Consider the following 14,253-nt stretch of genomic DNA (forward strand, 5'->3'; position numbering starts at 1 on the left):
CTCCGCCACGTTGGCATCTTTGCAAATCTACTTTCAACTGACGTACTTCGACGCCGTGTGGCAGTGATTAGTTATTTAAATACATGACACGCGTCTCCGTCTACATCGATATTATTTTCTACAAAAAAAACTGGAGAAACTAACCAGAGATACACTGGACACACAAACTAAATGCTACAAAAATAAGACACCAAGAAAAGTGGATCATACAAAAATACACAGAGTAATATAAAGCAACATGTAACACCGCTGTGACGTCACAGAACAAAATGTACTGTTGAGGAAATGAAGCTTCTGTCTTCTAACATGAAGTTTTACGCTTGAAGGAAAGAAACAAACAGTCTTGAAGCACAATTAACAAGAAACACAAACCAATCATAGGGACAGGGGTTAAAGTTGAAATGTGTTTACATCGAAGGGATGTGAATATTTTCTTGGACTGTATTCACGACATGCGAACATCTGAGAATAAAATTTGTGACAACCAACCGCACACAGAAGCCGTTGGAAAAGAGCGCCAATTTAGTGTGTTTGTGTGTATGTGAATGTCATGATGAAGAAGACATAAACAAAAAGAAGATAAGAAAGAAAGAATGAAAAAAGGAAAGCAGAAAAATTGTGAATGCGAGTTATATAATAATGATAATATATAAATATAATTTTGCGACAAAAGCCGGATGCTCTGTTTACAGTATGTTTGCAACGTTCGAGCTTATTGTTACCTTCCCTCGCGCCATTATTTGTGAACAGATTATGTGAGCGACGTCCGACAGATGTCACTCCTCTCATCAGTCACACACTGCTTCTGCCATCTGTGGAAGCAATTTTTAAACTATACATGCGCGCATGCGCGAAAGACCTTAATTAAAAATTCCTGTGTCACTAAACATAAAAAAATCATTAATAATAATTTACGAGAGATTCTTTGGATCCATCGTATTTTGGTACATAAACGCGGAAAGTGAAATACATTTAACTGAATGAGAGCATTAGGGAATGTGTCTGAAGTAACGTTGGATCAGGAAATGGATAAATTACAAAACTCATTGTGACAAAGTAAAACAATTTATATAAATCTTTGGATCATATAATCAACCCAGACATAGCGCAATGATACTCCATTGATATACATGACAAAACACAAGACTTCAAGCAGAGAAAGTATGCAAATTAACTCTTAAAAATACATTAACAATTATTCATTTACTATCACTGTATTGGATATTAAGCAAAGATCAAACATCGGGCGATTTCGCACCATGTAACTCTAAACTCCCTATTAATGCTGATTATTCTAAAATAAAACTGTAAATACCAAAATGCTAAGCAAAATGAATCATCTAAACTTCACTGGTTAACACAAGGATAAAAGCAGTTCAGCAGTAGGATATTAATCAGTAGCACAGAAAATGGAGGAAAAAAGGAGTAAAAGCTTGTAACATTTCGACAACCTTGGTGCTAATTCCCGTTTTCGAACGGTTTTCATAGGTTGTAAAAAATTCCTTTTAACATATAGGATACCATTAACAGATATTCCACAAAAGTCATAATCACTCTTAGTAATGTGAGGAAAAGGGGAATTGGTTGTTCTGCATGCCCATCTCTGAAAGAATATACTTACAGACAAACGTATACGACCCCTTAAACTCTTCCGGAATTCAAACAAATCAGATTTTTAAAGGCCAGCTTGGTTGTGGAGGGTGCACGTGGCCAGTATTTAAATGATTTCTACTGTCGAAGTCTCTCTCACAACGCCAGTAGATGGTACTATGGACTCTACAGTGCATAAGGGCACGCCGCGAGAAGAGAAGAAGAACATAAGATTGCAACAAAAACAAAGAGAAGACGTGAAAAGAGACAAGAATGGTTAACAGGAAACTCAAAGAAATTAAAGAATATAGCTAATAAGCGCTATTTTCTGAGCAGTCATGCACTTATATTGAAAATAATTTTACTTCCCTTGCAAAAAAATCGAAATGTTATATTTTAAAGATTAAATTAACATTTTAAAATTTTAACTTGTAACTTAAGCATTTGTAAATCAAAATATTAACATTATAAAGCAACATATAGCTAATAAATTGCATCCTGCAAAGAAACTGGTTAAATGAATAGCTGAAACGAACGTAATAATTATAGAGTGCAGAAGGAGTAACTGATCATAGTAAAATATTCGTACAGACTTCTATTGTAGACCAACATTTATCTCTTCCATACTGGATATGACAACGTTATTTTCATTATTTAATTTGCATGATATCTAAGTTTGTGTTAAAATGAATGTAGGCTTTCTTCCAGAAACTGAAAACATGCGAAAATCATGAAACACATGGTCAACATAAAAATTAATTTAGTTAGAACTGTAACACAAAGATTTGTTTCACATTTACAACAGAGATCGTATGAGGAAAGTGAAATATGACTGCAGCTAATTTAATTTTACGATCTTAAATTTGAGTAAATGCTACATTTTCTAATAATTCTACATAGGCTATATCAATGCCAATAGAATGCCCTAACATTTAAAACATTATAAAACTTGAAGTTAGCAATAATTTGGATTAGATTTTCATCAGAAAATTTCTCAACTCGTAGTACATATAGTGGACTTTCCTAAGTTCGACAAAACAGAATTGAAAGTTCAGTCCAATAAGGGTAGTGGGTGTGGCAGATGAAAGGAATACAAATTCTTATTGGTTATCCATCAACGAATACAGTACTGTACTTTCATTTCCTGCCCGCCCCGAGACTTGTGTATGCGCTTCTAGTGTCACAGTGGGTTTCCACAATTCCGTCTCACAAACGGCACAATTCTCAAATAGGAAGAGAAGATTTCATTAATTTAAAATCAGTGATCAATATGGATGTCCTAATAATAAAGTATTCTGTTTTTCTTTAACAAAAGTATCACTACAAGACACAGAACAATTCCCATTCAAATGGCAAACTCATTTCTTAGTGCCCGTATAGGGGCGTGTCTAATTCTCCTACCTAAGCAGTCGAACTATAGGATGTCGAACTTGATTTCTGTCGAACTTAAGAGCTTCCACTGTACTTTTAAAATAAAGAACATTTTACTTTGAACTCATTTGAATCAGTACCATTTTTTATTACAAATGAACATTTATTGTTTAAATTATCATTCCATTATCAAAGCATGGTATTCTTGTTACAATATTGGAAATATCGTATTAATTTACTGGAATAAAAGATAACCCTTATACCTATGGAATCTAATCTAACTTTTATAAGTTTATGTATCATCATAATATTTTGTGATGTTTGTCAACAGTAAGAACATATCAAACACTTCATAAATCGGAAATGATTTTATGGAATCGTAATTGCAGTTCTGAGTAACGTCGTTGCTGGTGAGATACACATGGTCGGAAATGGAAATTATGTAGCTGGTCGAAAGAGTCCAATTCCTGAAGAGACCTCAACACTATGCTATTCGTGACCAATATAATTATGAAAATAACTTCATTCTTTTTAAATAAGTACTACTCTCTCTGTTCCAAAATATGATATAGAAAGATGTCATTTATTCCTTTCCAAAATATGGTATACATTTGTTAAAATTCTCAGTAATATAATGTAACTTTAATACATCTTCTAAGATATCTATTTATTCGATAAATTAACGTAAGAAAAACAAATAAATGAAGTACATTTCATTCTGTGTGATTTCAAATTAATGAAAGAAAAAACAAACATTGTTTTGAGAGAGGCAAATTAACATAAAAACTTCAATAAATTACAACTCGTTTTTTTACTACTGTTGTGTCTTAGATGTTCTATTCAAAATTGACTGGGTTGGTATTCCATTTTATGCACAGGAACACCAAAATAGGTGCCCATTTGATTTCTGTCCATAATGAACTATTTAAATATTTTGGTTTGATGCACTACAGAAGACCACAAACATTCACAACTGCACTGTCTGATAGTCGCTTCACTACTGAACAGAATACCACACCTCGAAACATTTCGTGCGCGCATTTGCAATAATCAAACTAGTTTTGTTTGTTACTATACCATATTTTGTAATGAAGGGAGTAAATATAAAAAAAAAACAATAAGCATTTTAATTGATATAGTTAAGTAAGTGTAATTTACATATTATTTATTAGTAAGTAAATGTATATGTTTATTTAAATATTTTACCATTAATTTATCAAAACAGCAACATTAATAAATTTGGGTACAAACACATTTTGATTAAGTCACAGCGCGTAAAGCTTCGAAATATATACAACTGGATAAATTATTATCTATATAATTTAACGTATAGTACTTAAAATTTGAAATATCTCCAAGATGGGAAAATTAATAGGTAACATAGTGCTTCCGGGTCTTTCATCTTAATCAGGATCTCTGTTTGGGAGGAGTTCTAGTTATGTTGTGATTGTAATTAAATCCATCTATTTAAAGTATAAAACAAGCTCTAGATGGTTTGTTAGATAAGCGAAGAGAGCCTGACTTCTCAATCTGGCTTCAAACAGTAAATATGCATTTAAAATACAAGACTTGTATTATAAATACTGACCGCTGGCGCGGTGTTTTGCTTCTCGGCGGCTGGGCATGTCGCAGCCGACCGCACTCGTACGTTAACCCCGCTACTTAAAACGTGTATGAAATCATACCTTATAAAATATGCTGGAAATGTCCTCTCTCAGCTAAACAGGTGTTATATCGAGAAAAAACATTCTGATTGACAAGATTAAGTTCGACCATTGTAATATAGGAGGTAAAGCGAACGAATGTGCATGAAGATAGTATAATAGTTTAACACTTTTCCTTGCTGTATTGACTTAAAAGTCTTTTTACATTTTAAGCTCTTATCATAGTGATACCATGCACATAGTTTCCCACATAGTTCACACACAACTTTCACTTGGATTGTGGAAATATTTATTTTTGCAGAATCTATGGTAGCCTAGTAGCTATGTGCTGCTAGTCGAGTGATCGCGCTTCTTAATTTCTGATTAGGCTCTGTTCAGTTTCGATTAACCATGGCATCAGTTACATAAAACTCCTCCCAGATCTCGTCTCTCTTAGCTCTCCTTGTTCTTAGCAGTTATTGCTCTTTCGACCATTGTAATGTTCCTGATTTCATTTGTTCTGCCTGACGATATTTAACCACACAATAATTAAAGTGCTCAATTTAAGAACGATGTAGAGTAGACAAAGTATATTCTACTCGTAAAAAATCACTAACAGCACACCAAACTCCAACTTTCTATCATGAGAGGAATTTCTTGTTAACGATTTGGTTTTCAGAACACCAATAGCGAGTGTTTTAATTATTTACACGACCAGTCAGGTGGAACTACGCCTCATCTTAAAAAAAAAAACACGAGCTGTGGGTCGAATAAACCTTCAGTCGCTGATGAAAAAACAACACACTTCGTCTATTCTTCATTGTTCTTAAATTGAACATTTTAATTATTGTGAGATTACATACTGATAAAACAAATTAAATCAGAAATATTACATTAGTCGAACTTAATCGTGTCTATCGAAATGTGTTTTCCCGATACAACGCCTGTTTAGCCGAGGGAGGACGAAATTTCTAGCATCTTCTATAAGGTAAGATTTTATACACGTTTTAAGTAAGGGGGTTAAAGGACGGGTGCGGCCGGCTGTGACATGTCCAGCCGCCGAAAAGCAAAACATCGCTCCAGCGGTTAGTACATATTATAATACTTAATAAACTAGCATTATGTTTCTTTCTCGTAGAATCTGATTTACGATATGGCACACAATACATCACAGTTTTCAATTTGTGTAAACATTGTTTAAAACAATTATTTGCATAAATACAATAAAAGAACTTTTATTTGCTATGTTAAGCTAATTCTCATTACAACTTTATCATATCATAGCTTTGGTGACGATATGACAAATTCGGGAGTGATACGACGATTTTCGACTAAAATTAGTAGCCTATATTATTATTATTATTATTATTATTATTATTATTATTATTATTATTATTATTATTTCATTTCCTAGCCTTGTGGATCTCGTAGGCAACGGAAACAGTTACGATAGCTTAGCTTGTAACGATATTTATTCAATATTATCAATATCAGTAATTCCTTCTGCACATGAAAACATAAACAAAACAGAAACCAAACAGTGTGAAACAGAGTGACTAGAATTCACCCCATCTTTATCGTTCAAGTTTCTAGCGATGCCCATGGTTGTATATGTGCTATAATCAAACTGTAAATAAAAGAAATAATCACGATGCAAGCTGCAATGCGTTTTGTGCCACGTTGAGCATAATAACTTCAGCTAAAATGGGTTCCCATCACACGCTAATCTTTATTATAACAGTGGTGCAAAACAATGTAGACGTAAGAGCCCTTTCACGATGACGGTCAGATGTAAGATAGGCACGAACTATATCTGTCATTAATTCTCTCTCTTAACGGAAATTCGCAACTTTCACAATACATGAGATATTCTTAATTTTCTTACAATTTAAACTATATCATCCTATACTTTTGCCTTGCATCTGTGCCATTATAGTGAATGGGTCCTTGTAACTCACTAATCCTAGTTAACCTAGTTAAAAACATTTTATTCTGCGTAACTAACTCTACATTATAATGCACTACTTCAGTTCGCAGAGAGCATCTGCAGATTTATTTCTTGAAACTTGAAGGAGAGAAATATTGATTCGAAAAATTCTCGTTAAATCATATTAATTCAGTATTTTCGTAATTTCTGAATAAACTTCAGGAGTATGTTCCCCACAACAATAAAGGAAAAAAGAGTTAATATAAACACGTGTTTTAAAACGTTTAGTTTTTGAGTCTACTGAAGATTTGGGTGTTTCTAAAATACGGATGACTTCAAGACTGAGACCTTCAAATAAAAACAGCCTGAAAAATTAAATTAAAGTTCTGAGTTAATAAATTACAAATTACATTAAGTTTTTCAGATCAAACAAAAAAGTCAGCTAACAAACTATATCAATATTCATTTTCATTTAAATAAACTTTTATTCCTGCATTCGTAGTATATGTTCAAAATTCCCTCCATCTGAATAAATGAATGCATGAAGGATTTTTGCACAATATGAAAGAATCAGGGACGGTGTCATAAAATATGAAAATACATTGGTGAAGAGCATATATTATTTTTGTGAATTGGAACGAAATACACTAAAGAATTTAAATGTTCTATAGGCATAGATAAAAAAAAAATGACAGAGGTCGGGCAACCGTGGGGGCCATGTATGTGATGATCCTCCTCTATTTGCCATTTCCGTACATATACTTGCAAACTTTTCTTATATTCATATGAAAGTTTCATTTTCTAAGTTGATGGACGTATTTCAAAAACACCTAAAACTTTAGTAAGCTTTAGCTCTAAAACGAAGCATTTGTAGAAACATGTTTATATGAACATTTGTCTCAATTCAGTATGGGAAAACACACTTCAGAAGTTAGTCTAACCATTAGAGGAACACATTTTAAGGCGAAAAAAATTAAAATGTTACTAAACGATCATTTGATAGAAAGGAGTTAATGCCGTACATTTAACTTATATTCAATAACTTAATTTTTAAGACACATGTAGACCTAATGACATTATTTTGCCACTTTCTCCCTTCTTAGCCTTTCTATAGTTTAACGCACTTTCAATTTCACACACATGGTGGGACGTCTGAGACGTAGGGTTAGCACCTATTGTACATCTAAGCATAGGACGTCACAATGGCAGACAATGGACAGACATCTATGAAGCTAGAACAATATTCTCCACGCCAACGTAAAAGTCTGCGTACATCGTGGCGATTTGACAAATAAAAATATACGAAGATAATGACATAAGGAATGACTGTCACCAAGGAAATCTTGAATATACAGTATACGGTGTGGGAATATTTTTAATGATGAGATGGTACAATAATACATTTTCAAGACAGTTTGATATTTTAGTAAGTCAATTAATATTTTATTGTATTACAATACTTTATTTCTTCTAATCTTTATATACTTTCTTCTAATCGTGTAATAGTCAATTAAATTCTATTCGAGTTTTGATTTTCTCTAAATAAATCGAAACCTCTAGTGAGATTACTGTAGATAGCGTCCTAAACTTGGCTGCATTCAAATATAAAGTATTTTAAATTTCAAAATCCCCAAGCAATTTATATTTGGTAATATATAGGCTAAGTTTAACTTGAAATATTTTTATAATATCGTAATATTCAGAGTGGTATATATTAATTATATTTCATATTACTGGTGATTAAATCTAATAACTTATCCGTTCTAAATACATAATAATAAAAAATCAAAACAAACGCATCGTGTATATTCATACTGTTCATTTCGTGAATAGAGAAAAACTGTATTTGTCTCAACAAAACTTAACTTTGATTAATTTCTTCACAATTAGAATTTTTACAATTTTTTAATTCCTCACTAAATATTTTCTAAAGCTAAAAAATCGGGATGATTCTGATTTACTGGATATATAGCAATTATTTCATCTGTAAATGCTTACCAATGTACTGTTGAAAAAATACAGTCACTTTAAAGAGAAACTTAAATGGTCTGGTGTCTACCTAGAGGTTTAATAAAGTTTATATTTCAATATGCGATGCTGAATACTGATATAAAATTAGCTAAAGCTAACGAGGAAACTGTCAATAAGCTATTATCTGAACCTTCCCTTAATCTGTTAAGTGTCAGAAATAAATAAAGACCTACGGTTGTTTACTTCCCCAATTTAAAAACTTAAATTTTATAAAGTCACCACTGAACGTACTAAATTTCAGTTTCATTACATTCACCAGTTTTTTTTTCGTCGCCGACGAGTTTATAAAAGACAGATTAATAACTTACACTGTAACATATAGGCTACTACAGTTCTGTTTCAAAATGGTAATATTGCAACGTTTGTAATTATACAACACTTCTGAAACAATTTTTCTCTCGTTGAAGCTTCTGGAATAAACTCTACTTTTATTCCAAGTATAGATCTTCATGTGAGTGGAAATCCATACTAAAATTATATAAAAAATAATGTCAAATGCTAATGATATCATATCAATCAGCCAGTGTTACAAACAAAAAATTACTACATGAGCAATGTTTGTCCTTCATTACCTCGAGGATCATGAGGATACCCGTATGCATCGTGGTGAACTCCTGTGAAGAGATTGGTAGAAAGTTAAGTCACTGGTTAGGTTAGTCAGATTAGAAACACATATTCATTCTTCGGTTAATTACTCAGCTGTTCTGCTGTATACCTCATTTTAATGACATTTTTTTTGTTTTTAATTGCTGTTCTGAGGAAAATATAATTACTTTCTTTTTTCATATTTTTGCATGTGATTTGTAAGTGAAAAGACAATATGTTTTATTATGATTTATCTTTCAAGAGTAACGCATCGAAGTGTTCTTTTATTCAAACATGATGATAACTATGATGATGTGATTAACGGGGAATTGGTGAACTGACAACAGGAAAAACGCTTGCAACCGACAAGAACCATTTCCAAAATGCTCTTTGTTAAACACCAGAAATTCCAGGATTTAGACTTGAATCTTCGGTATGCTGTGTCGACGTCATAATGGAGTAATACAAAACTATGTCAGTTGTAACGGAATATTCATGTCGATAAAAATTGTATTGGATTAAAAAATTAAGAAGTCATCGAGAGTGCACTGTTATTATGTAAAGTAAATTACTAGTGCGTTTCATTTACAATGATCAGCTGAAATGTTAAAAATGTAAGAAAAATGGCTTGAAATGTGGGTACCGTAAACTGGGGTTACTTTGAACACAGAGAAAACTTCGAACATTTTTTCAGAAAGTCATATTTAGGTTTCTACATGCTGCACGTGTTATAGATGGAGGTAAATTATCATAAAAATCATTCTCATATGAAATTTACCTCCATCTATAACAAGTGCAGCATATAGAAACCTAAACATGATTTCCTGAAAAAAAATGTTCAAAGTTTTCTCTGTGTTCAAATTAACCCCAGTTTACGGTACTAGATAACACAACATAAAAACTATACATATTTTATTAAGTTGACGAGTAGCTTTGTGACAACTATTTTTATTTTTGTGTCATATTCTTTGCAATCGAAAAGCGATAATAATACGAATATATAAGGTATATACTACAATGATTTTTGCACTCCAATATCCAGCAAACTCTAAAATTTATTAAAGTTAAACAGTGAAGAAGATTATTCTAATCCACATCTCCACTAAGTCTCCAAAAATCGCATGTAGGAAATTCTGCTATACCAGTCCTGTGTAGATGTTTATTGAGACATTCATTGCCTGTGAGTAATGCGAATGTGGTCACTGCAGATTTTCGTAAAGTTCAGTAATTAAATTAGATGCAATATATAATTTGTCAAGAAATCAGCTGCCTCATTAGCTCCAATTCCTCAATATTCAGGGACCCATTTAAGTACAGTGATTTATTTAATTTTACCAGTTGTCTTAAAAAGTTACGAAACTAGGATACTGAATTACTGTACTGAAACTCCATAATGTACTTCGGTACATCATAGTAATATGATAAAGCGTAAGTAGTCACTTTGTGATTCAAGACGGCGACATATTCTGTCGGACCCCGGCCATTTAGTTACTCGTAATGTGTGCACATCTGTACCTGTGGTTGGACATTGTGTCTACTGTCACACATACTGTGACACGGTAAACGAGGGTAGGCCAACAAAGGGGAACACAGTAGGTAGAATTTAAAAATGAGAGGGATTCAATCCGGCATCGGAACTTGAATCCGGTGTGGCTTAGTGAATAAAGCGCCAGCACGTAAAACTGGAAACCCGGGTTTGAGTCCCGGAGTCAGAGAGAATTTTTCTCCGTTCTACCGATTCTTCACCATAGGATACTGAAGTTTCTTGCTGTTACATTCAATGCTAGAGCAAGGAAAGGATAGCTGCTTTTGAATCTGATATTATCATGGCCTTCTGACAGTTATCGAGATTTTGTATGCTTGAAAGATTAGCTAAAATTTTACCATCAAAATTAACTAGCGTGATGGTTAGATAAATTAGATATAACTTTTCATACCTCTATCAGATTTTTTTAAATGGTCAAATTTGTGCATATTCTAAAAAAAAATACAACATTGCGCACAGCAGAACAGCTGATTTGCTATCAATGAGATAAAAATGCATGACATTTCTTAAACTAAATATCTACACATATAATGGCGTTAGAGATGAGTGTGCTGAAAGGATTAGGGGTGGTGATTAGTGATACTTTCAGTTACACATTACAATTCCTTTGAATGTTCACAGTTCATACAGCAGTCTTGATTAACTAGTTTGTATTCACGTCGAAGAGAGAAAGCTGGTTACTGCATCTTCCCAATTGAAGATAAACGTAGATTTTTGTAACACTATACTGTACGTAAAATAAAATATGCTAGTCAGTTCCTCCTTTATTAAATGCTTCAAAATATATAAAAAATGTATGCAACACAAAAGCTACATCATTCTATAACACTGTTTAAAAATAATTTACTTCTGCTTTTAATGTATTAGGCACTCCTTCACATTTTCAATTATACAGATTAACAAGGTGTGACGTAATTCAAAGCATAGTTCTCTTGTGTCTAGTTCTACGATTAAAATAATAATAATAATAATAATAATAATAATAATAATAATAATAATAATAAATTATAATAAAACATAAAATAAAAGAGTAAATAAAGAATTAACTAATATAAATGAAATAACAATTATACATGATTATATAATCTGCTCGTTGCATTGGGAGTTTGTTGAATATGTTCGGATTATGTGATATAGACCTATCATGTCACGACATAGAAATATTTTTCTATTAGGAAGGAATCTATTAAATTTCACCGATGTCAGCCACATGTAAGTTTGAAAAAAAAAATATCGTCACAAAATATTCCGTAGTACAAGTAAGACCATATCCCATTCCTATAGACCCGTCTACAAGTTAAGCAAAAAATCCAGTAAAAACCAAATAAAAAACTTCTATCTAGCCTAAATGATAAATAAATTTTTGATAGAAAAATTTAGTCGGAATATGTTAGGGTTTATTTCATCTTGAGGAATTATGTATGAGTCAAATTCTACTTTTGCAAAATATGAATATTCATAACTTCAATTTCTTGGTATGATAAAACTAGTGAAAAAGCTAAATCGATAGATCTTTTATTAAATTGCACAATATTAAAGAAATTTTTGCTCGGAAACAAATTCAATATGTAAAAATGCCAAATCTCTTAATATGCTAGTTAAATCTTTAGGCCAACATGTATATGTGTGATATAAACTGTAATATTATTATCTGCAAGAATAAATTCTAATCGACTTTTTTGCTTTACGAAGCAAAAGTGAACTTCCGTAAACGTGTTCTGTAATTTAAAGTGCATAGTGAATACGTTACCGACATTGTGTGTAGATCTAATATATTGGTTTATTTAAACTGTAGAGTTAAGGCCATACGGACATCCCTAACACTCAGATATAATATATTCTGTGCGTGTGTAAAGTCAGCAATATATAGCTTACGAGATGTGACATATTGTATTATAACGTGAAAAACACTCGTACATGTAAGTATGAAGAGAGAGTGCTTTCTGTTTAATTGTTTTATGCAATAGCGCGCTAAAATGAATGTCCTATTTGAATACAATACCGCAACACTATGAAAGTTGAGGATATTAAAAAATGAGCAGAATGTGTGTATAACTGTTTAAGTTTAACTGTATTCAACTCCAATATTTTTACTCACGTATATTTGTAGGTCTCCTCTGAATGTGGGGTTACTTGTCAACAGTGTCGTCTTCATCATTATCCAACACTTTGGAGGACACCTCTAAAAATTTCCGAAAAACTTTTATGATTTAAAATGAATATGTTAGAGCAATGTAAAATTAATATATCCCCTCCCTTTTTTATTACTTTCGAAATAATAAAATTTGAACATGTTACTGCGTTGTAAGTCTTCTATTTGAGTTGATTATAGGCCTATATAGATAAAATAAAGAATATTTGTGTTGATGCCATAACGAAAAATAAAGACAGAAAAGAAACTGAATCGAATTGCGTGGCATACTACAAAAGACAAACAGAAAATACAAGTCTCTGTTAGTTAACTACTGAATTATATTGACGCAATTCGAATACATGAGAAAATCATCTGTCGTTTAAACAAAACTTTTGGAAAATAAATATAAATTATATAATTATATAATGTATATTATTAACATTAATTGGCTATACATAAAAATTAAATAAAATTTCAATATCAGTTCTGAAAGAATCTGAAAGTATACAAGAAAATACACGAAAAAGTCAACTCGGTTTCCTAATGACCTAATAAAATTCGACTCAGTCAGAAGAATGTCGTAATCTGAGAATTAGCAACAGAGAGAGAGAGAGCGGAACAAGGTACTGTTTTGTCAAGTATGTTTAATTTTGTTCCTGAATTACATTTGATAACACTTAATACGGGATAACTCACAAGTCAGTTGACACTAGTAGATATACATCTCTTTATTGACTAGCATAGTAGCTACTTGGCTACAGCTGTATCTATTTGAGGTTATGTTATTATTAGTAAGTGGTTACTATTAAACAACTTTTGGAGAGTTTGATTAATGAACAGATGTATGATGAATAGAAATTTATCTATTGAAGAATTGTTTTTTGTAGTTCATGGTTGGTGGAAGCAGTGTGAGATGAAGATAAATGCAAACAAGACGAAGACCATGGTTATCCGAAGAAAAATAAACATGCAAATTCTAACTGGGGCAGTAGAACAAGTGGACAGCTTTAAATACTTGGGGTGTAGGCTACTATAAGCAGTAACATAAGCTGCTGCCAGGTGTCGAAAGGAAGAGAGCAATGGCAAAGGAAGATTTTAATAGAAAAGGAGCATCTTCTGCGGACCTCTGCAAAAATAACTAAGGAAGAGACTAGTGAAGTGCTTTGTGTGTAGTGTAGTATTATACGCGGCAGACACATAGACATTAGGACGAAGTGAAGAGAAATGACTAGAAGGATATGGAAAGAATAGAGCTGTGAAATGGACAGACAGAATAATAAATGAAGCTATGTTGGAAAGAGTGGGTGAAGAAAGAATAATGCTGAAATTGATCAGGAAGGGGAAAAGGTTTTAGCTGGATCACTGGCTGAGAAAAAACTGCCTACTGAAGGATGCAGTGGAAGGAATGTTGAACAGGAGGAAAGTT

At 32.4% G+C, this 14,253-nt stretch overlaps 1 protein-coding gene across 10 annotated transcripts in view; it reads right to left on the minus strand.

Moving 5' to 3' along the window:
• Nucleotides 1-14,253, minus strand: part of Ca-beta (Calcium channel protein beta subunit) — an 828,959-nt gene that overhangs the window by 7,575 nt on the left and 807,131 nt on the right. For 6 of the 10 annotated variants that reach the window (XM_069835638.1, XM_069835640.1, XM_069835639.1 and 3 more), the window contains one exon: nt 9,135-9,176. The exons of 1 other annotated variant lie outside the window; for it this stretch is intronic. In XM_069835638.1, the coding sequence (XP_069691739.1) occupies nt 9,135-9,176 (42 nt within the window). Of the gene's footprint in view, nt 1-722; nt 813-1,621; nt 1,777-9,134; nt 9,177-12,791; nt 12,876-14,253 lie in introns of all 10 variants that reach the window. 3 more of the 10 variants (XR_011333980.1, XR_011333981.1, XM_069835643.1) reach the window with 3 other exon arrangements.

The sequence above is a fragment of the Periplaneta americana genome, chromosome 9, assembly GCF_040183065.1.
Source record: "Periplaneta americana isolate PAMFEO1 chromosome 9, P.americana_PAMFEO1_priV1, whole genome shotgun sequence".
Classification (NCBI taxonomy): Eukaryota; Metazoa; Arthropoda; class Insecta; order Blattodea; family Blattidae; genus Periplaneta; species Periplaneta americana.